Raw genomic sequence first — 22,502 nt, 5'->3', positions numbered from 1 at the left:
CCTGTCCCTTTCATTTTGCTCATGTGCTTCTTAAACTGTCTTCACCAATGACACTATGTCGAAAGCATAGTTTTTTTTCAGAAGACTAGTCTTTTGATATTATGAATAAAAGACAAGACAAGATTTCTAATTAGTTCAGTTTATTACTTGCTTTGATTATCAAAATGATTACACCATATAGACTCTGTAGTTGGCAGCTCAGAACGGGCCCATGGATTGAGATTACACAGCAGCACGATCGTTTTTTGCAACTCATGATCTCATGACTCGTTGAAGAAAGGTATACTGTTAGATATGGCTTCTTCTTTTTGTCTTCTCCAGTGAAACCTGAATATAAGAAACAGGGATCACAGAGCAAGGATAAAAAAGAAAAATGTAAATTTGAATAGTAAAAATAGTAATAGGAAAGGCATACAATGGCTTATTTTAGGAGGTACTCAGATGAATCAGGGGAATATCCATAAAAAATAATGTGACATTAAGCTCTGACTGCCACTTTATGTGTCTAATAATATACTGCTGAGATAACATACCTGAATATATTAGGCCTGAAGAAGGGCTTGACTCTCAGCCACTAGTTTTGGTTTCTGAAAAGGAATTTTTCAAAATGAATAGACATTAATTCAGGAGAAGTTACTTATTTAGAAGGAAACCATTAAGCTCTTCCGGTTGTTATTTCAATCATCCAGAAACACTACCACAGTTAAAAGTTAAAGCAGTATTAAATATAGCCAGCAAATAAAAACATACTGTACCTCTATTGCAAAGCAGGCTGCTTTGTCAGCTTCAGCACAGCACTTGTCTTTTATGTCATAGAAATGTTTAGAGATTGTTTGAAGTTGATCATTTGTTATGGTAGTTTTCATCCTCACCAGAGTGTAAAGAAGCCTGAGAAAAAATATGTTTTAAATCTATAAATCTAAAATAAGAGTTAAATGAAACGAAATTCAAGCTAACTCAGTCATTTGTGAATGAATGGTAGACAATGTTACAGTAAATGTGCCACATCACACCTAATATGGCACATATTTGGCTGATCCTTCTTCAACTTTGTTTCTGTACATGGGAGATATTTTGAGCTCACAAATAATACAGGATCTCCTACGAGAAACTGAAGAATGTACGATGGAACAGTGAACATGCATTTTTTAGAGATGAAAGAGAAAAGCAGCCCTTGAGGGTACATACAGTTCGTATATACTGTATAGAGCAATCATTTTCTCATTTGACCATTATCCAACCATTATTAGAAAGACCGATCTTTCCTGGCAAGAGTCACAGCAATGCAGAGCTTAAATCTGAGATGCAAGATGAGATTACACACTGGAGAGGATACCAATCCATCGCAGGGCTCATGAATGCATCATTTAGAATCTCCAGTCAACCTAGCCAGCATGTCTTTGGAAGTTTGAAGGAAACTGTAATACCCTAAGCACACCCATGTCAGCTTGTGGAGAACTTACAAACTCTGCTCAGAAGGTGTACCAGTTCAGAATCAAAGCTAGAATCCAAGACCTGTGTGGAAAATGCCACTAACCACCTGCCAATGTGCCCGACAATTGTAAGCATTCAAAATGGTGTTGTTATAAGAGGTTAGGTGTACACCATCTTACAAGAAGCTACTAATGGGATGTGAATTTCTAACTATAAAGTCTGGCATTCTTGAAATGCACCTCTACAGCTGTTGTTCAAGACACTGTCATGGAATGTGAATGAGGGTGTTAATTGGGAAAATATGTAAACCGAGCTAAAATTTAGTTGTGACTTTTCAAAGAGGCCTTCACAGAGAGTCTGAGACTTATGGTAAATTACATTTTATTCATTCAAACGGAGGAGACTGGATGTGTGGCAATGCAATAGGCCCAGCTATAGAAGGTAAGGTCACTCCCGAGAAATTCTTCTGAGGCAGGTAGTTCAGTTCTGTGCTGTCTAAAATGTGTCAGTCTGTCTGCTCAAACACCTCAGTCTGCCATGATGGAATCCCAGTACTGGTAGAGCAGAGCAACACCCATCTTACTCAGACAATACATGAGTGTGGGGTTCTAACCACTGTAAGAGCAGTGTTCTTCTGCAACATTACTGGGAAAAATCCTATTGATCCTCAACTTCAATGTTGGTGGACTGGCTTGGTCTTCCCTGTCACCTAATCTCTATCCGTATGCTTTTTGTCTGTGTGGATAACTGGAACAATGAGTATTCTTGGCTACCTACAAATTATCGGTGGTTTTGAAAGCAGTATACAGTTTCTTCATAGCAGAACATACTGTATAGTACAGATTTCCCCAGACATGAATCAGAATGTGTTGTGTTGACTGTACCCTTGCCAAATGTGATTGACTACACAGTAGAGGAAGTCACACTGAACATGCTTGGAGAATGACTTTTCAATATTAAAGGATCATTTACATCCTTTAAAATGCAATCAAAATCCAATACAATACAAAAAACAACTAAAACTGCAGTTTTGAATCATGAGAACAAGCATTAGCTATATAAGCAAAACATATGAGGTCAGAGTACCTAATGGAGTGTATTATTATTGTAATTGTCTTTCCTTTTTAATGATTTTAAGTTTAATTGTCAAACAACATTACCTCTTAGCTGCACCAAATAAGTCATGTGGTTTCATGTCACACAGAGCTGCCCCAATAGGGAATGAATCATCTGTAAGAGCTGGTGGCTTGAACTCTTGGTCTGGCTGGATTTTGAGGATGCAGGGTCTTCTTGCTGAGTAAGACTCCTTGCAGCATTGGTCAATGTGAGGGTTAACGGTAGCAGGATCAGTTTCAGAGCATGTCTGATCAATAACATTAGTCAGCTGTTAAGAAAGACAGGCAATACAGCATTAAAGAAAACAAATAATATGATAAGTCTGTAATTCTAAAATGAACACCAGGATCTGAGATGGAAACTCACGGTTAAGGCAGGCTTTTCATGTTGTCAAAATGAATAGATGTTATGTACAAATATGTATAAAGAACTTCATAAATTCAACCTTTGAATGCCATAATCATATTCTACTGTATATTTGCAGAATTCAACTTCAGTTGGTCTTTACATCATGAGACAATCTACACTCACTTCTAAACTGTCTAATTTCAGCAAAGGAACGAATGGCAGAATATACACATTTGAGTCAACAAAGGTGTTATTTCACTTAATAAAAAATAAATATATAATGGTATTAGACCTGTGTTTTCCTGATAAAATACATTTTTATGCTGAAGCACTGACAGTTTAATAAATTATAATAAAGAGTGTGTTGGCAGTTGAGAGTGTGCAACTTGCAACTTGCATTTTAACCATTGAAAGTAAGCAACTTGAAAGTAAGTAATAGTAAGAAAGTAATTAAAGTAATAGTAAAGTACAGCAGCTGTGCATTCTGAATGCCCAAAATACTAGATATAAATACTAATCAACTTCTTTTATACTGTATGTGATTTAAATGTTGCAGAATCTGCTTTCCATTAGGCGTGCAATATGCTGTACACGAATCTCATCATATAGCGTAGACAACATTATACTATTAATATTAAATTATAATATTAATACTATTAATGAAAGAAAAAAATACTCACTCTTTCCTCAGCACAAGGCATCAAGGTGTGATCTAGATCTTTACTTTTACAGCAGAAGTCAATGACATCACCAATTCTATGTGCCACAACATTTAGTCCTTCAAAAGGAGCCTGGGGCATTATTTTTGTATATTGAACAAGCATTCTAAAAAATGCAAAAAAAAACCCATTTCAACTATAATTCTATATACAAAATATACTAAGATTACAAATTATTTCATATAAATTTCAAGAACATAAAAGTAAGCATATGTGTTTTTTGCACAATTTGTAAAGGCACTTGCAGTACAGTTTTGAATTTAAGACAACTATGAAACAACTTTAAAAAGGTAATAAGTGAAAATAAGTTCTAAAAGTATGAATGTATGTAGTCATAAAATAATATTCCTTACAATTTTTCAAAAGTGTCTTCTCCTTTTTGCTTTTCAATTTCACACATGCCTTTAAAGTGCTGTAGATTTTCATGAATAGCCTTTGCAAGATCTGCATCCTGTAAAGTGAAAATAAAAAGGAGCATGGAAGTAAATAATAGCATGATTATTTTCTGAAACAATTTTGCTTCTTAACATGTAATACTGAATTTAAAAGTTACATACTTCAGTTTTATTTAATGTACAATTTAACAGTTTGTGATACTCATTTATAGATATATTAATTATAAAATAAAGTTATTTATAAACCGTTAACAGATTAGCTTTCTTCCGTGTATTATTGAAATATTTCTCTCTCTAACAGAGTTGTAAGACTTATTTCACAGTGTTCAAATGCTTATGTTTGTATTGCTCTAACATACAGCTGATCCATAGCAGGCTGGAGGATCATCAGTCTCACAACATTTTTTCAAAATTTCTTCATAGGCTTTGCCTATCCTCAAGATCATCTGGATTGACAGCTCTTGATGCCTTCTTGAATATTCATAAATAAATCTGAAATCAAAAAAGAAAATAGTAATACAGGTGGTACTTTAATATAATTTTTCCTCTTAAAGATGTAGTGCGAAGAAAGTTCTGTTCAAGGATACAGTCTGATATACTATAGTCCTATTTAAAAAGGTCTTCTTTAAAAAAGCCAGTGGATGTCAATTTTAAAATGAAATGAATAAAAGGGAATTTTATCAATCTAGAAATATGGCCAGGTATGATTTCATGATTTATGAAAGTAATATAAATCTATCATGCTGTCTAAAAAAGATATAGTTGGTCACTTGACCTTTGTGGGTTAAATGCAATCTAGAAAACTGTAACTATGACTAAAAAAACAATTAATAGGTTTATTCCATGCTGAAAAGATAAGAGAGAAAACAACATTTCATCTGTGAAGCCTTCTTCAGGTGAGAGGGTGAAGAGACAGAATGCTGGTTTAGTGAGAGAGAGGGGCAAATTGCCCAGGGAGGAAGAGAAGGAATGACGAAAAGATCTAGAAAAAGATTTAGAGGAAGGCATAGTGGGTCGCAGCAGAAGTAGGTTGAAGTAGTTCAGGTGGGTAGCTGCATCAGCATGCGTAGGCTGCGAAGGAACAAGTAATAGGTTTATTCCATGCTGAAAAGAGAGAAAACACAACATTTCGGCTATGAAGCCTTCTTCCTCACACCTGAAGAAGGCTTCACAGCCGAAACTCTGTGACAAAAAAAGATAACAGAATTGTGCACAGAATGCGTTTCCATAGCTAATACAAAAAAGAAACACAACATTTTCTTGAAAGAGAATACTATAGTTATGGCTTATGTACATTTCACAAAAAGTTGTCAATTTGTTCTAAGCTTTCTGACCAGCAATACAGCTTGTGCAGTGAAGCATTGCAACTTGCCCATCACAATAAAGCTCGCTAGGTGCACTTTTAACCAAAGAGGTCCGGGTGGAACAATGCCCGATCAGGTCAAAGCTTAGGTCACTGCAGGAAAAAGGCCACACTTAGACAGTTATCTGTGCATTCCATAATGCCTCAAATGTCACCAGAAGCAAGGGAGAGGGCCATTGGCATGTTGCAGGCAGGCATGTCATGTGCCAGCACTGCCAGACCTATGGAGTAAGCCACTCCACTGTGTCCCGACTGAAGAAAAGGTTTCAGCAGACGGGCAGGACAGATGACTGTCCAAGATCCGGGCACCCTCAAGTGACCACACCAGAGCAGGAGAGACACATTAGACTGGTCCATCTGAGAAATCGTTTCAGTTACTTGTACAGCTACTGAAACTGCCAGCGAACACAATGCCTGCATCAGTGACAGGAAAGTGAGGCTCCATGCTGCTGGCTTTAGAGCAAGGTGACCTGTCAGAGGCCCTCTGCTCACATCTCCTAGATGACAGCCACCTGGCTTGGGGCAGACAGAGGCTCCGATGGACTCGTTAGCAGTGGCATCAGGTCCTCTTCACGAAAGAGTCACTCTTCAGCCTGTTCGCTGCAGACGGGAGGGCCAGAGTGTGGAGGAGGAGGTGATGCGTTTCTTTTTTCCATCAGTATATACTGTACGAAGGTTTTGTGTTGATTTATTATGTTCCTACTCTCAACCTTCATTAGTCTCTCTAGTCTCCTCTTTGCCCCCAAAACTCATCCACATACTAAGGGCTTTCTCCTGTTATGCCCCAGAACTGTGGAAACCTAGCGCCACTGACATCAGACAGTCAGTCCTTTCCCTGGGCACTTTTAAAAATCAGACTTAAAACCTTCTTTACAAAAAATTGGTTTCAGGGAAAATTGGCTCTGGTGTGCGGGTGTGTGTTTGTGTCTTGGTGTGTCCTGTGATGGACTGGTGCAACATCCAGGATGTGTCCTGCTTTCTGCCCCTTGCTTGCTGGGTTAGGTTCTGGTATCCCCTGTAACACCATGCTGGATGATGTGGTTAGGAAATGGATGGTTATAGTTGGATATTTACTTTCTATCTCGATAATTAATATTTTAACTTACAAAACAACATTTACCGGAGCACCCAAAGGAAACCCACACGAACACAGGAAGAGCGTACGCACTCTAAACAGATAGCACCCCAGGTCAGTGAATCGAACCCAGGGCCCCAGTGCTGCGAGTCAGCAATGTTAACCACTGCACCACCGTGCCACCCACTGCTGGACTATACCCTCCGAAATAAGCATGTGGGGGAGTGTTGTTTTTCTCAGCAAAAAACAACATGGTACACAACAGCTTTATGAATTGAAGCAAGTAAAGGTTTATTCCATGCTGAAAAGAGAAGAAAAGAAGCACAACATTTCGGCTGTGGAACCTTCTTTGGGCGTCAAGAAGGGTGACACTCGAAGAAGGCTCCACAGCCAAAACGTTGTGTTTCTTTTCTTCTCTTTTCAGCATGGAATAAACCTTTACTTGCTCCATTGCAGCCTACGCTTATTTTTACTTGTTTTTAAAGCTCGAAACAGCCTAGCACCTATGTACCTTACTGAATTTCTGTCTTTATATGTTCCTATACGTGATCTGAGATCTGCAAATACTTGCCTTCTGCAAATACTGTACCACATGTGAAATACATAAAGAGTGGAGAGGCTGCTTTTTGTTTTTATGCTTCTGAATTATGGAATTTACTACCACTTTTTATTAGTTCAGGTGGGAAGCTGCGTCAGCATGTGTAGTCTGCAAAGGGACAAGTAATAGGTTTATTCCATGCTGAAAAGAGAAGAGAGAAAACACAACGTTTCGGCTGTGAAGCCTTCTTCAGGTGTGAGGGCCCTCTTTTCACCATAGAATAGACCTATTATCACTTTTTATTAGGCAGTCAAGCTCGGTACATTGTTTTAAAAAACATTTGAAAACATATCTTTTTAATTTAGCTTTTAGTTAAAATGGTTCTTTGTTCTTTTTCTTTCTTTTTCTTTATCTTTTATTGTTCTTATTTTATAATGAGTTTCCTAATTTCTATTTATTTCTTTTTCAAGAATAAAGTTGACATTTATGTTGCTATACTGTATTATTGTGTTTTCCTTTACAACTGAAAGTATATCTCTTTATTTTAAGATTTTATTTTTACGCTTGGTTTGTAAAGCACTTTGAGCTGCTGTTTGAATGAAAGGTGCTCTATAAATAAAATCTATTTTTATTATTATTATATTATTATTATTATCATTATTATTATTATTTCACATGCTGACGCTGTCATGATCGAAATCCCTCCTCTTAAGGCTGCTCCTGCTCTTTCACATTTTGGTTGATTCCGTGCACCTGCCCTCAATCCTTATTTAAGCCTGTTCAGAGCGCCTGGCCTCGTGATACTGCTTTTATTCCCCATCCCTGCACCGGATCCCGTTTTGGTTTTTAACTATCTTGTTTTCGTCTCGCTTGGATTTCCCGGTTTTGGACTTTTGGATTTCCCCCTGGACACCCCTTGGACTTGTTTGCCGTGGCCATGCCCCCCGAGCACATGTTCACTGTCGTCACGCCCCCCTGTTTGTTAACCTGCCCTGATCCTCTTCTCTTCCCCATTGTTCTACTCCGCTCACTTCCGGATTATACCGTCTGCATAGGGTCCTGTACTACACAACGCTACGGACGCGGCTACCTACTTGAACTACTTCAGCTGTATGTATTACCCACTTTAGAAGAAGCATATCCTATTCAGTTGCTGTGATAACACATTTTAATAAATTAACAAATTCATTTAATAAATAAATAAAGAGACATTGATGGTTTTGATATTTAATGAGACAACATATATGTTCCTATTGAGTTTTAATAATGACCTAATTGTATACTGCCAAATTAAACATGATTTCTGGATGTTAAAGATTTGGTACGACTCATACATATAGTCCAAATGAGATTAGAGTGTTTTTTTTTCCCAATTTTTGAATGTGTTCCAATTGAGATGCAATTGAATGTATTTAATTTCCACAGCATAATGAATACAGTTGCAAAAATGCAGCTCAAATCTTCAGACTCTGGTCATGTGTCTCAGGATGTCAGGATTTAGATATCAAAAATATTATTACAAATATCTAGCTATGATTTATATAAATTAGGAAAATAAAGTAACCCCCAAAGTAATTGTGATTCAAATCGCAAAACTGAAACTCATAGTTAAAAAACCCTCCATTATGAACATGCAGAAAATTATTTAAGCATTTTTTCACACCTTTCTCCATTAATTCTTTAATTCTTCACTGAAATCTCTTACCTTCCTAGGAATGCGTCATGGTCAGCTTTGTACTTTTGACAGATATCTTTATCCTTGATGAAACTTTCAACTTTAGCAGACAGGTCTTTAGGTTTGTCATCTGCCTTCATTCTCTCAATACATGCTCCACGATCTATGACAGAGGCCTTACAACACTCGGCCAGATGCTTAGTTCTAGTCAGGGTGTCATCTCTGGAGCAGACAGTATCTACTAATTCTTTCTAAAGAAAGGAAAGACAAAACAATTAAAGGATAACAGCTACACTTTTCAACACCTTTCAATTTCCTGGTTTCAGCACAGGTTATTTAAGAAAGTAGAGAAGAAACAGCTGGTGGTTCAACAATAAACAATAGATAGAGGAGTTTATTTGTCATATGTACATGTACAATGGGATTCTTATTCATGCCATTCTCTCAGGACATGTACAGCACAACAGACAACACCACACACTGTAGACAGCACATTACAAAACAGTAAGTAATAAATAAAGCCAGTATGTACAGACAATAAACAAACAGTATAAATGAATACAAATACAAACAATAAATAGCAACAGAACAATGGAATAACAATAGGAAACCAACAACAATGGAATAAGGAAAGCCCTTAATTTTAAAATGCTCAAAAAGACAAAAAAACATAAGACATAAATTAGCAAGCCAATTTTAATTGGACGATAAAGATGCTTTTTCATTAAGACCTTCATGCTTAATGTTTTTCAAACCTAACATCAAATATGTTGAGATTGGGAAGCCAATTAAATTATAGGAAAGAGCTTTTCCATCAAGTAAATATATGCAAATACATTTAGAAAAGTATTTACTGTCAGTTTACTCAATATTTTCATTCACTAAAAACAGTTTAAATAAATTAGACAAATTAAGACTAATTAACCCATACCATCGTTTTTAAGGTAACACAAACACGTAAAAGGGAAAACCCAGGAAAAAATATGTTTATGTGTGACAGCAGTGTGGCTCTGAAAAAGAAACATAACTGTTATTTGCTGAGACTGCACTCAAGTTGTTTTGAGTGTAACCTGAGCAGAAGGTTCATTATTAGTATCGTTTTATATTTCAGTGAACTTTGCCTTGTATAAATAAAAATGTGAAAAGATCCACCTACCCTTTGTTTCATACATTGGATCATATCTCCACTGCAACAGGTGGCTGTCATAGCTGCAATTCTGTCAGTCATGTCTACAACTTCTTCAAAGGTTGCTTGTGGTAGTTTTTGACTGTACTGAACTAGTTTCCTGAAATATGAAGTGAAATAATAATAAATATATACGTGGGTTATAATAACATTGTAATAGATTTGGTTCATGACATTACATTGCACAATTTAAAAAAACTGAAAGTCTGGCTATATTGGTACTGTAATTGTGATTAAAATAATTGGCTGCAACATGGAAGACTTGATGTTGTTATTTCTTTAGTACTACTGTCATCTGTAAACTTTAATTTAACTGTGTAAATCTGTACATTTTTAAGGTATTTAGACACACAGATTGGCCTAGCACAGATTAGCATTTCAATTATATATCACAATAAACTATTTCTATTTTTGAAAACGTTTCTATGTAAATACATTTAAGTTAAACAAATCGTGTTCTTGGGAGATGTAATAGATTATTAAAAATATATACTGTAGATATAAACTATCGAAAATAAAAATGAGGCAAATCTCATACTAAACTATGCCCAATTCCTATTGAGCAGAAATGAAAGCCAAAGCTAAATTGACATACTGTATCATGTCAATGCTGATCACTAGATCTAAGATCACTAATATCACAAAATCTTACTTGGCTTTCAAAATCCGCAGTCCATACTTCTGATAAATCACGCAAATAGATTTCAGCTCTGTGATTCGGTCTTCAATAACACGTTGAAGGGCAGCTTTCTATGAATTGAATGAAAAACAAAGAAATGGAGCATTGAAGGTCTGTGAAAAGAATGTGCTTTTCTGCAGTATACAACGTGAAAAGAAACCCTAAGGGTTTAACTTACTTTTGCGTCAAGACAGTGCTTAGCGTCTGCCGCTTTACAGCATTCTGTCAAGGTCTTCTCATACCCGTCAGCAATCCCCAGTATGACCTGTGGCTGCAGCAGAACGTTTCGCTTCGAGAAGCGAAAAATGAAGCTACAAAAGAAAAAAGACTGATACGTTTATGGAGTTATTGTGAATTATTACCGCGCTATTGTTGCCATTATTTTACTCCAAGTAAAATAAAAAATAATGTTGAAGAGAGCTTATTTATATAGGACAGAAATTATGTGATTAGCTCAATTTCACTTGACTTGTTGTGACCTTATTCACACGCCTCGCACATGTGCTTTGTAAAGGGAAAGTAATGAGAAACATTTCTTCCATAGAACTACCTCTGTTGAAGTCACACTGTGATTTCAGTGATTGACATTTGACATACGTATTTTTACATATTATCAGGCAAGAATTTCTGATACAAAAATATTGAACAAATATATTTTCCTCTCTTTCAGCTGGGCTGAAAGCAACATACTGAATGTAATCTTTCTTTTTTATACCATTTGTATTGAATGCCTGTAACAGCTTTCAAATATTTATGTGCTTACTAAATGTTAGATTGTACATACAGTAACTCTTTCAGTGGTCACTTTCCAAATAGACAAATCAACAGAAATTATATTTAAAAAACATCAAAAACCACTTGTAACAGGTTTGAGTTGAGGCTGTGTATTTGGAGTTTGGAGTCTCTAAAGCATATCTATTTTGGCCATAAATAACAAATGAATGTTAAAAGACAATTGGGTCTCTCAAGTGGCTTATCTGTTAAACACCCTTGTTCTGAGAGCAAGTAGAGGTCTCTGACTCCAGGGCATTAGTTGACTGTAAGTCTGTCACCATCTCAAGTGGTGATACACAATTGACTCAGCACCTCCCAATTCTAGGAGGGTATTAGTAGACCAGTGCTCTCTCAAATCTGGCAAAATGATGACTTCCGTGGCTTCCCTGACACCTCAGTGGAATTAAATCAAAAACATTTCAATCAGTGGGCACTTTAGAAAAGACTACCTGCCTTTTCACGTTATCCGAGTGCACTATGGGAGTCTTGTGGTCATTGTCATTCCTTTATATATATATTTTTTAAATTATGTCTCATCTGAAGTGTAGGTCTTTTGTAGTGCACAGCCCCTTTTCTCTTATTTGCACTTATTTCAGTAATTGAAATAAATGTTGTTCTATTTATACAAGTTTAGCATTTTAATGGGTTATACCTTAATTCAACATAAGGTACAAGAAACCACACTTACTGTCCCATGTATCCAATGTGGTCTTTTTCAAACTCTTCACATTTCTCACTTGCTGGTAGGTGGTGCATTAAAGACAGGTCGCGGGGAATTTTCTTTTTGTGCTCTATGAAACATTTGGTTCTCTCTTCTCCCTGCTTGGCGCAGCAGTCGGCAAGCTCGTTTTTAGTAACAACCTCCTGCGATGAGCAGACCACACCTTGGAAAAGTTCTTTCTGTGAAATAAAATACAGATCATTTAGAAAAAAAAACATTCTACAACAAATATGCAGTAATCTCCAAATTTATTTATAACCACAACAGACCACAACTAAAAGTTTTTCAGTATGAAAATCTAAGTGCACATTCCTCTATTTTTGACAGAAACAAACAATTTTTCTAAAGGCCTAATTTATATACTCTAGCAATCAGTATTTAGCAAACCCTCCTATGGTTCTGCTGGCCTTGTTGAGTAATGTGGGGGAGAATTAAACCACTCCTCTATGCAGAATCTATTCAAAATCCTACAGGTGCAATCTGCCCTTGTGATCTGCTTCCATCACCTCACGCCATGAATGTTCTGCTACAGTTTGTCATTGATTTAGACATTTAAAACCCCTTGTGAAACCCTTTACAGAATGTCCCGGTTTTTGGCAAACATATCCTGATAAACTTCTTAGTGTGGGTCTGTTCCTCATTTCTACATAAAACTCCAGGACTAGGTGCAAACCAACCCTTTAAATGGGACTAAAGTGATAAAAGGGTCAGTATTCAAACATATTTCTATTTTGCAAACTATTTCTTAGCTAAGACTACCTTTAGAATTTCTGTAAAAGTTGACGACTTGGTCAAATACAGTAGTGTCCTTCACCTGCTACAATTTCCCAAACAATTGTATGGCCATACTAGATGGTATGGCTTCAATGCACATCTTCACAGTGGTTGATTATGCTTACCTCGTCTTTCGAGCAGTCAGCACTTGGGGAATCACCGCAACAGCCCTGTGCTGCAGCTGTGCTCTGTCGGATCAGTGGAACAAGCTCTTCAAACGTACTCTTGGGCAGGTTCTGAGCCAGACCAACAAGTACACTAGAAGGAAGACCAAGTGAAATCCGTGAAATAATAATGAGTTCTAACACATTATTACACTCACTTGCATTGTTGCAAGATATTCCCAATTGATTTTGATTTTGCAGTATGGGCCCAGTCCTCTTTGTTAGTGGAGAAGAAAAAATGACCTTGAGTACTTCAGCATTTTTTGTAATTTACCATAATGATGCACTCTAAACAGATTAAATCTAGGGCTGGGTAACCAAGGTGAGGTGAATGACCACATTCTTATTATTAAACCCACTAGTTGAGTAATAGCTGATCTTTATTTTAGGAGATAATCATATTTCACTAATATCAGTTAGAAATTCCTAAGCTGTTTGCTTTTGTTACTTAAAAGACATAGTACTGTTAAGACAGAAAACCCATAATAAAGATCCTTCGTAATCTAGAAAAAATATAACCTTGACAACAGTACTCAAACAGTAAAATTAAAAATGCTTAAAATCTACCCTCGAGTAATCAAATGACAAAAACAATGGGATTTATCACAGGTGGTAAAGCAGGCTAGCATTGTTTTGGTATTTATTTTTTGTAATCTGTACTTATAAAATAAATCTTTATACAGTAAGTACAGATTTACTTAGATTTAGGGAAACATGTTCACTGATATTGAAGTCATTAAGCAATCACATTAATAATTTTCTGTATAGGTAGATATTCCGATTTGGATAATACTCACATGGCTTTGAATCCTTCTTCTTTTAAAGCAGTATAATACTGACAAATCGTGTTTGCTATAAAAAAGGGGGAAAGCAGATTGCAAACAAGTACAAAATCAAGACTTGAAAATCGAGGTCTCTTTACAAGTGCTGTATTCCTAATGTAGAATTAAGAAAGAAGGCAGTAAAGCGAAAAACTCATGCTTACAGACTAGAAAGAAAAAACAATTTAGACTCTAATATTTGACTCTAATGAAAACAACAGGACTTTTTCTTCAAACAAACAAACGTTGTGCAAAATTAACACTCTGTTGAAGGCTACATAGATGCTGCCCATAATATGGTAAAATATTTTCCAGAAGGATTGTATTTTTACACAGAAACAGAACAATATAGACTTTTCAGTTGTATGTCAGGAAAAAGGTAAGCAACAGATGCAGGAGCAAGGTTTTTAGATAAAGAATGTTTTACTATTGTAGAATAAATTAACAAATCATGTGTCAAACAAACACCCCCTATGCTTTCTGCTACTATATGACACAGTACATATGTTATTTACACATATAGATTGATGGATAGATACAAATAAATGATTTTAGGCATTATGTTTATTGTTAAATTTATTGATAGATTTATCCTTGTGCTTTTAGAATTACACTTTTGGAAGACAATATTTTTGTAAGAATCAATTTAAGAATTTATTCAATCTGAAACAAAATATTTTCTATTCACAGAGCACATTTATGTGTTATGTTTGCCCTTTAATGCAGCATGCAACATAATGCTTTGTTTTTCATACCTTCTCTTTTTTGTCTCCTCAGATCCAAACACTGAGCAAAGGATATCAGAATTACAAGCGAAATTAAAGTCACCCACTTCATTTTTAAAAAGCTGATTGTCCCACTATGAAATTGATGGGTGGACTCACAAAAAACAAAACAGGCTCTTATATAGTTTTTCAGACTGAAGAAATAAATAATTAATCTGTGCTGCAAGTTTTGTTTTTTCCAAACATTATCTTGTTGGAATTTGGAATGGGCAACAATGCCTAACAATAATTAATATGTTTCACAAGACCAGACTGAGGATGTGCTTTTGCCCTCACTGTCCTATATTGATTTTTTTCTTTTTTTTCTTTTCGTTGAAGATAGGATACAACAGGATTCCAATCCATTGCAGACAATTTTTAACATTAAAACAGAATTTGCTTTATCAAAACTGATCTTTTTGTTAGACATTCCTCATTACCCACGAACATAGGAAATGAGGATTATCAGCAAATTTTCCTAATCTGATTTGTAATTGCCTGATTATCCTTGAATCTTATCTTGCCATTTCTGGAACTATTTTTTAAAAATCATTACATTTATTTTTAGTTTTAGAATAATTGTAATCGATCGCATTTATATGGCGTGGCACAGTGACGTGGTGGTTTTTGCTGATGCTCACAGGTCATGAGTCAGCTCTGGGTTGGATTCCAGTCTTGCCTTCTGTGTGGAGTCTGCAAGTTCATCCTGTGTCTACCTCAGTTTTGTCCAGGAACGCTGGTTTCCTCCCACAGTCCAAATCATGCAATCCAGGTGAATTTGCACTGGTATCCCGTCTGGTGTGTAGTCCCACCCTACATCCTGAGTCAGCTGTGCTAGGCTCTGGCACTGCATGGCCCTCTAAGGATAAGGATAAAGTAGTCCCCCAAACAGGCTGAGTGATTGGATGTATTTACAGTATATATACTGTAGCATTTTTCATCCCAAAGGATCCGGCACCATATATACTGTATATCCACCACCTGATTTGCAGCACCCACTTGGGTGGTGTACTTGGTCTCATAATAGGTGTGATGTGGGTCACGTTTCATGCTGCACACACTGCTGTTGTATCCTGAGGGTTGTGCTTTACCTCAGTTGCTCCAGTCCACCCGGCTGTAAGTAAGTGAGGACCAGCATTTGCTTGGAGTAATGTTCTGAATGACCTGCCTCCTGTCCAGGGTTTGAGACACATCCACAGCTACTTATATTGTCCACTTATTGCCATGGAAACCAAGATAAGTTCTGGCTATATGAGCCACTGTGACCCAGGTATGGAAATGACAAATAATAGACTGATCTGAGTACTCTGTGTGCAATTTTCTACAGTGAAACTATGTCACTTTATATGGATGAAAACATAAACATATTCATATACACTTTCATCCAAAAAGCTACCAACTGTAAATTAACATCTAGCAGTCTGTATTATTGACTTTTGTATTTAATAAAGAGCTTATATTCAAAGTAAATTTGTCTTATTTTTTGTTGCACAAATTGCCTAAATACATAAAAATGTAAGATATGTTATGTAATGAAATACACCCTGTGGAAATAATAGTTCCATTTACATTTTTAGATCTGTGTTAAAATTAAAATGCTCCTTTTACTTGTTGTTGTATTCATTTTATAGTTTTATTTTTTGTGTTCCGTTATGAAATGTTTTTAATCTTGTAAGTGGCGAATATTTGTTCCACAGAAAACATTGAACACAGTCTGAGGTCTAAAATGATTCTAATCCCCACATAAGCATGTTGAATTGTACTCACAATGTATGGAGCTACAAATTCACATAATAAGTTTTTTTCAGTACAAATATGACCAAAAATGCATTTTGAAAGAACATCAAAGACTCTGTTACACTGTCCAGAGTATTACAGAATTATACAAGTGTTTTTTTATGTTGCATGTTCCTTAATATAATGTTTGTGAATAAAATTGTATAATGCTGCTATTCTATGTCCTACTAAAACTGTTGGGTTTTATGGTAGAAGCTAGCACAATATACTGTATGCTGTTTGTTTCTTTGCTTACATTAGTAACTTGATTTCAGCAGTTCACCATCTAAATTTGATCTGTTTTGTGCAAACAAACTCATCACAAAGAACCTACTCCCTGCAGACAAATGGTTGGTTGTTTAAGCTGCCATTTCTTTTGAAGTTAATTGGTTTGAAACAAAGCAAGAACAGACTACCACACCATAATTGCTTTTCTAATACTTTGTAGTGCTTTTCCATCAAGATTAAAGAACAAACGGTCTGGACATCTCCTGGCACAACTAGGTTTAGTGTCTGGTTTTCACAAGAAGTTTGCTTTCAGTCTGATATCTGCACATTTGAATGGATATTAATGTCGTGAAACATATCTAATACAGTAGTATCTTGTAAGATGAGTAAATATTTCATTCATGTTTTATATATTTTTTAATATTCTGTATATACCTTTTTTCTTGTTTCTTTATCATGTCTTAATCTCTTTATAGAGAGAAAGTAGAATGCATTATTAACTGTTTCACGGTTCCTTGGGTGGATATTTATTTGACCGGTCGCATCAACCTGTCTTAGCCTACGGTGTACATTGCATTGCAAAAGACCCAGTGAGGTCAGAGCAAAATAAATTTATCCATTCAGATAACCTAAATTTGTGTCAACAAAAGCTTGATAGTTAGGCAAAATACCTCAGAATGCCATTCATTTCAGTGGAAATGGTGAATTATTTTATTGTTATTCTGGCTACATAGCAAAAACAATCAAATTGATTTCTGGGGACAGAAAGTCAGTGTTAAAAGAGTCAAGGCCAAAAATATAACATTTACTTTTCATCCATCCATTTTCTAACCATTTCATCCAACACAGGGGTTTCAGGGGTGCCAAAGTCAATCCTGACAAGAAACAGGTGCAAAGTGGGGTACACCCTGGATGAAACTCCAGTCCATCACAGGGCACACACAGACACAAACACACACAAACTCGCACAAGGGTTTTCCCAGGAGCCAGTTGACCTACCAGTATATCTGGACTGTAGAAGGAAACTGGAGGGAACCCACACAAAATGGGGAGAACATACAAACTCCACCCCAAGTCCAGAATTAAACCAAGGTATCCAGAGCTCCAAATGCTAACCACCGCACCACTGTGCCATCCAGCATGTACTTTTCACATTTCTTTTAAGTCAAAGCACCCTGTCTCTGTTTTCAAAGGATCTACTATAAAAAGGTTTAGTGTCTTCAAATAATGAATAACTGAAAAAAAAACAGCTGTGTACAATGGACTGGATGCCATGCTCATTGGACTTCAGGCTTAAGCATTTATTCTAGTATTCCAGCTTATCCTAAATAAAAATACATTTTTGAAGTCTAATTTCAAAATAATATGCATTGTGTTATTGAACCCTTTTCTTAAATAATCTCTGTGAAGATGTGATGTCAGTAGTGTTTTAAAGTTAATGGAACATGATACATTAAGAACCACAGGTACAGTACAGCAATCAACATACCAGCAGAAATCATCAATTCTACAAGCAACACGAACAGCAACAAATTATAGGCCATGTGTGGCCAGGAAGTGGTTTATCAAAGAGCAAAACACTGACGGCATTAATGCCGCTATTATAGAATAAATAATCACTTGCATGTCTTTGGGAATTGGGAGACAGGTAGAGTACCTGCTGAAAACTCCTCACAATCAAGATTCCACAGCCAAAATCATACCCCTGACCCTGTAGACTTAATTTCCAGTTTAACATATCCCTACAGTTTTTTACCAACCTTACCAAACAACGAGGCTTTTAATAAGGTTATCAGGGATCAGTTTAACACTCCCCACTCTTTCTGATTTACACCATTGTTGACATGTACTGTATCCAAACAGCTAGAACAGTACAGTAGAAACAATAAAATAGAAATAGAATAGAACATGCATTCAGGTTTGGTCACCATGAATAAACACCAATAAGACTAACTCACAAAAATCCTAGTTTTATAGAGCAGGAACACCCTACACAAAAACTTCTAAGGAAAAGTTCATTTTGTCTTGAACAAAGAACATTGAAAAGGTATTTCATTCAAATATGCAGAAATGTTATTAAGGTCTTGATAGCAGGGCAAGACATTGCAATGAAAAAAAAATGTACATGACCACAAGTGGAAATTAGAGGAGACACATTTAAGTCTGAAAGTAAAAAAGAATTTTGAGAGCCTATAGCGACATGCCACCACTGTGGTTTTTCACAAGAGACTTGGTTGTGTTTTGCTTATAAATTGTACACTAGCTACCATATGAACAAGATGGGGCAAGTTGCCTTCTCTAGTTTGTAAAGTGCTTTAAAAAGTTAATGAAGAATTCAATTTTATGTAGAGGTGATGCATAAGCAGTGATACAGTCTGCAGTGTGAACCTCTAATTTTTAATAAATATATGAGATGAGGCATATAGAAAGAATCACCACTTGGCCAGTGAAGACTGAAGTAGTAGAATGCAGGTTTAGGTTAGTCCAGAATATTTCTGTGTAGTATCATTGTCCATTCTTATTCTGTCCTTTCAGATGGTACTCTTTATAAGGCAAGGTGTGCTAATCCTGGTGTCCTGGTTGTTCAGTCTAGTTTACCTAAATATCTAATTGAAGTAATTTAATACTTCTGTGTCTAGACTGCTGTTTAGCACTTGGGTGAATTTGATCCTCTCTTGCATGTAAATTACTTTAAAGTGTATCCAAATGATATGCACCGTACTGAGTACGAAAGGCAGAGTAAGAATTACTTTTGCTGTTGATTGTTGTTGTTGCTGTAGGTAAATGAAATTTCAAGAGGGAGGAAGGCAGCTGAATTTAATAAGCTCAGCTCCTGCAATTTACAACTAATCCTGACATAATCATGCATACATACCACATGTCACCCTCTACTCTTCCTCACCCCATCTCCAACCTTACAGCTGCCCCTTTTTGCCTTTTTCTTCTGTGGCCCGGATGTGGCACTCAGCTAAGCGAATTAAACCAAGTTTTAATAAGCTATATATAGTGAACTATTCTTTCACACAATCTTTGGCTGCTGTCATTCTGCGTGAATTGTTTTTGTTGTTGTTGTTGTTTTGAGGTGGTGGTGGTGGGGGTATTCTGAAGAACAAACATTCCAACCATAATCTTGAAGTTTTTGTGAACCTGACACAGCAAACTCTTAGATTACATAGTGCTGTTTTTTTGTATTTGTTGACAGGTACATTAATCTGGCATTTTCAAAGGTTGTATAAAACAAAAATCTAAAACTAGAATAAAGTTAATTGAGGAAAATCTCACTGAACACGCAGTTCATACAGCATATGCGAGCTCTCATCGCTGGTTGTTCAGACATCTCCTTTTACTACTTGAATCTGCAGGATTTAAATGGATTGTGTCCTTGGCCACAGGACCCAGGGCTTTCCAATTCACGTCATAACCTTTCCTACCTCACTTCCACGCTGTCCATCTCTCACATAATCCCATTCAAAGTCTTTGTTTTTGTCAAACACAAAACAGAAGTGGCAGCTATTTTGGATTTTATCCACAGGCGCATAAAACTTCGTGATCAACAGTTCATTTTACTGAAAGAAAAAGATGGTACTATAAACTGTTGAATGATATTTAATCAATTATAACCAAAGGAAAGGTAAATGACAGATTTTGTATCCTCCTGTGTTACAAATGCAGTAATGTGGCATTAATTGGTTCCACTTTAAACCCGATAAGGAGCAGACAAATCAGTTCTGTAAATGCATTAGCCCAGATTTAGTTTAGATTACTTTTTGGTCAAAATTAATGTTACAGATAAATAAAAAAAATGCTCTACCTCTCATTTGTTGCCACATATACACATTAATTCATGTGAATTCTCTTTTGGCTGAATTTTTTTGTGTACTTTTCAAAACATTTTTTTTATTTTGCCTGACTCTTCTCCTTTGTACTTAATCGGACAACTCTGTGTTTGCTCTCTGTACACTGCTGATGCTGGTTTAATGTTTACTCTTTGGCTGGGGTACAAAGTTTCAGATCTAGAGCTTTTTAGGCCTGTTGGTATCTAGGCTGGGAATAAACGTCCATATATTCTGCTCATTGAATACTTCATGTCAAGTGTCTTCACAGAGCACTCCTGTCCCCTCGTAGATGTTATCTTAAGTAGTCAATAGTTTGTGTAAGTTTTTTCCGAAAATCATTGTGGAAACCTTTTTACAGATGTTCAGGGAGGGTCCAGGTGAGGTTAAATTTTGGAAATGGGTTTCATCTTTTTTTTTTGGAACAGGTAAAGGTTTATTTCATGCTGAAAAGAAAAGAGACACAACGTTCAGGCTGAACGTTTCTTATCTTTTCAGCATGGGATAAATCTACCTGGTTCTTTGCAGCCTACACACGTTGATGCAGCTACCTACAGTACTTGTACTTCTTCTTTTGTTGCCCACTATACATAAGGATATTCCTTGTTCTCTCATTGTAGACTTGCTAAATGAAAAATATAAATTTAGCTTTTCCCATTGGCAGAAACGGATTTGACTGACTGGTCTCACTGCTAAAACAAATGTTGGCACAGTATGGCACTCTTAAGTATTCCCTCCTCTGACATCAGTAGTATTTCAACATTATTCATATGGAGCTTTCTACTGCTTGGACCTATAGTTCCATGGTGGAGGTTTGAAGAACTGCAGCTGATGTGATCAAATCATGTTTCCGTCAAACTCTCCCATTCTTGCTTATGAATCATGTGGTTGGAAAATTGGAGAGCTTTATCATTACTGGCAGAGGTTAGGAGTGGGGGAAATGTTGTGGTATGCTGTTATGTTCCAATTTTATTTTATTTTAGACAAGGTCCAACTAATGAAAAACAGCTGACAAAAACTGTGACGTTCTCCTTTTTTGACAAGAGAAATAAAAGTGGAAGGCTCCACTGCTGTGATTTTACCTCCATTCCTGGGCTAATATGTGACCTGTGTGGTGTCGATTTAAAAATCTCAAACTATTATCGCTCTGATTGACTCCTTCACCTTTAACATAAAAGCTAATAGAGAAGAACAAACACCACACAGCCTCAACAGTAGTTCACCAATGTGAGCATGGTGGCAGATCATGTACTAAAAAAAGGACAGATGGATGACAATTATTAGTATTGTTGTGGTTGATTTAGCCAGGAACAAAACGGGTGTCAGTGTTTTATACAATAAACCAACTGTAGGCCAGACAGCTTCATTCAGACAACATAAGTGATACAACAAGTAATTATTATGAAGGTGAAAGGTAACAATTCATGATATCTAAAAGCTTGTTAAACAGTGAAACATCAAAACACATTGTATTATTAGCACAAGACTTTCATTTAATTTGTAACAAAAAAAATTGCCCAATAGTTTAACTTAATTCAGCTTATATTTACTGAACTTTGCTCTATCAGCATATTTGATAGTTGGACATTTATTTAAGGTTTAGTTCTTAGTAAAACACTACTACTTTGTTGACACTTTGATTTCTGACCTAGATGAAAAAAGGCAAAAACAAATCCATTTAAAAGCCCTAAATAATAGTATTGTCTTGTTTTGTTGGTCTTTTCCTTACTTACTGTGTATACATTTGCTTTTTAATGTTCTCAGTTCTCATGTTCTCAGTTTAAAGTGCACTACCATGTACTTTCCATTTGGTACCTCTTGTTTTTTCAGGTCCTATTTCTGAAGAAATCCACTAAGTTGACTTTCAAGTGCTTGGATCATGTTTCTGCATAATCTTTTTTGTTCAATACTAAAAAGTGTGTTAATGTCAGGTATTCTTTTATGTCCCATTCCAGAGCATCTTTATCTGTTTTGTAATGTGTCTAAAACACATTGAACAGAATACTCTACATAAGGTCTTACTATTGTATTAGACAATTTGAATGCAACACCTGTTGCTTTAAAGTCTACACATTTAATTTATATAGTAATATTTTGTAATATTGGCTTTTCTTTGCTT

General features: G+C 36.1%; 1 protein-coding gene across 1 annotated transcript; it reads right to left on the bottom strand.

The window, feature by feature from the left end:
* Nucleotides 1-123: 123 nt before the first annotated feature.
* On the bottom strand, nt 124-14,669 carry LOC102693995 (albumin 2-like). Its single transcript, XM_015340182.2, has 15 exons — nt 14,538-14,669; nt 13,759-13,813; nt 12,923-13,055; nt 11,991-12,202; nt 10,707-10,839; nt 10,502-10,599; nt 9,820-9,949; nt 8,694-8,914; nt 4,372-4,504; nt 3,971-4,068; nt 3,579-3,723; nt 2,595-2,818; nt 756-888; nt 534-587; nt 124-327 (listed from the first exon to the last, which is right to left on the bottom strand). Exons 1-14 carry the CDS (start codon nt 14,617-14,619, stop codon nt 543-545), a joined length of 1,842 nt encoding a protein of 613 aa, XP_015195668.1. The 5' UTR covers nt 14,620-14,669; the 3' UTR covers nt 124-327; nt 534-542.
* Nucleotides 14,670-22,502: the final 7,833 nt, after the last annotated feature.

This window comes from Lepisosteus oculatus, chromosome 3 (genome assembly GCF_040954835.1).
Source record: "Lepisosteus oculatus isolate fLepOcu1 chromosome 3, fLepOcu1.hap2, whole genome shotgun sequence".
In the NCBI taxonomy this organism is placed as follows: Eukaryota; Metazoa; Chordata; class Actinopteri; order Semionotiformes; family Lepisosteidae; genus Lepisosteus; species Lepisosteus oculatus.
This window is presented reverse-complemented; position numbering and strand designations above follow the sequence as displayed.

Coding starts and splice junctions, on each gene's coding strand:
- LOC102693995 (XM_015340182.2), bottom strand. CDS start 14,619: ATGAAGTGGGTGACTTTAATTTCGCTTGTAATTCTGATATCCTTTGCT. Junction 13,056..13,758: donor GAAGAAGGATTCAAAGCCAT/GTGAGTATTATC, acceptor TCTTCCTTCTAG/TGTACTTGTTGGTCTGGCTC. Junction 4,505..8,693: donor CATGACGCATTCCTAGGAAG/GTAAGAGATTTC, acceptor TTTTGATTTCAG/ATTTATTTATGAATATTCAA.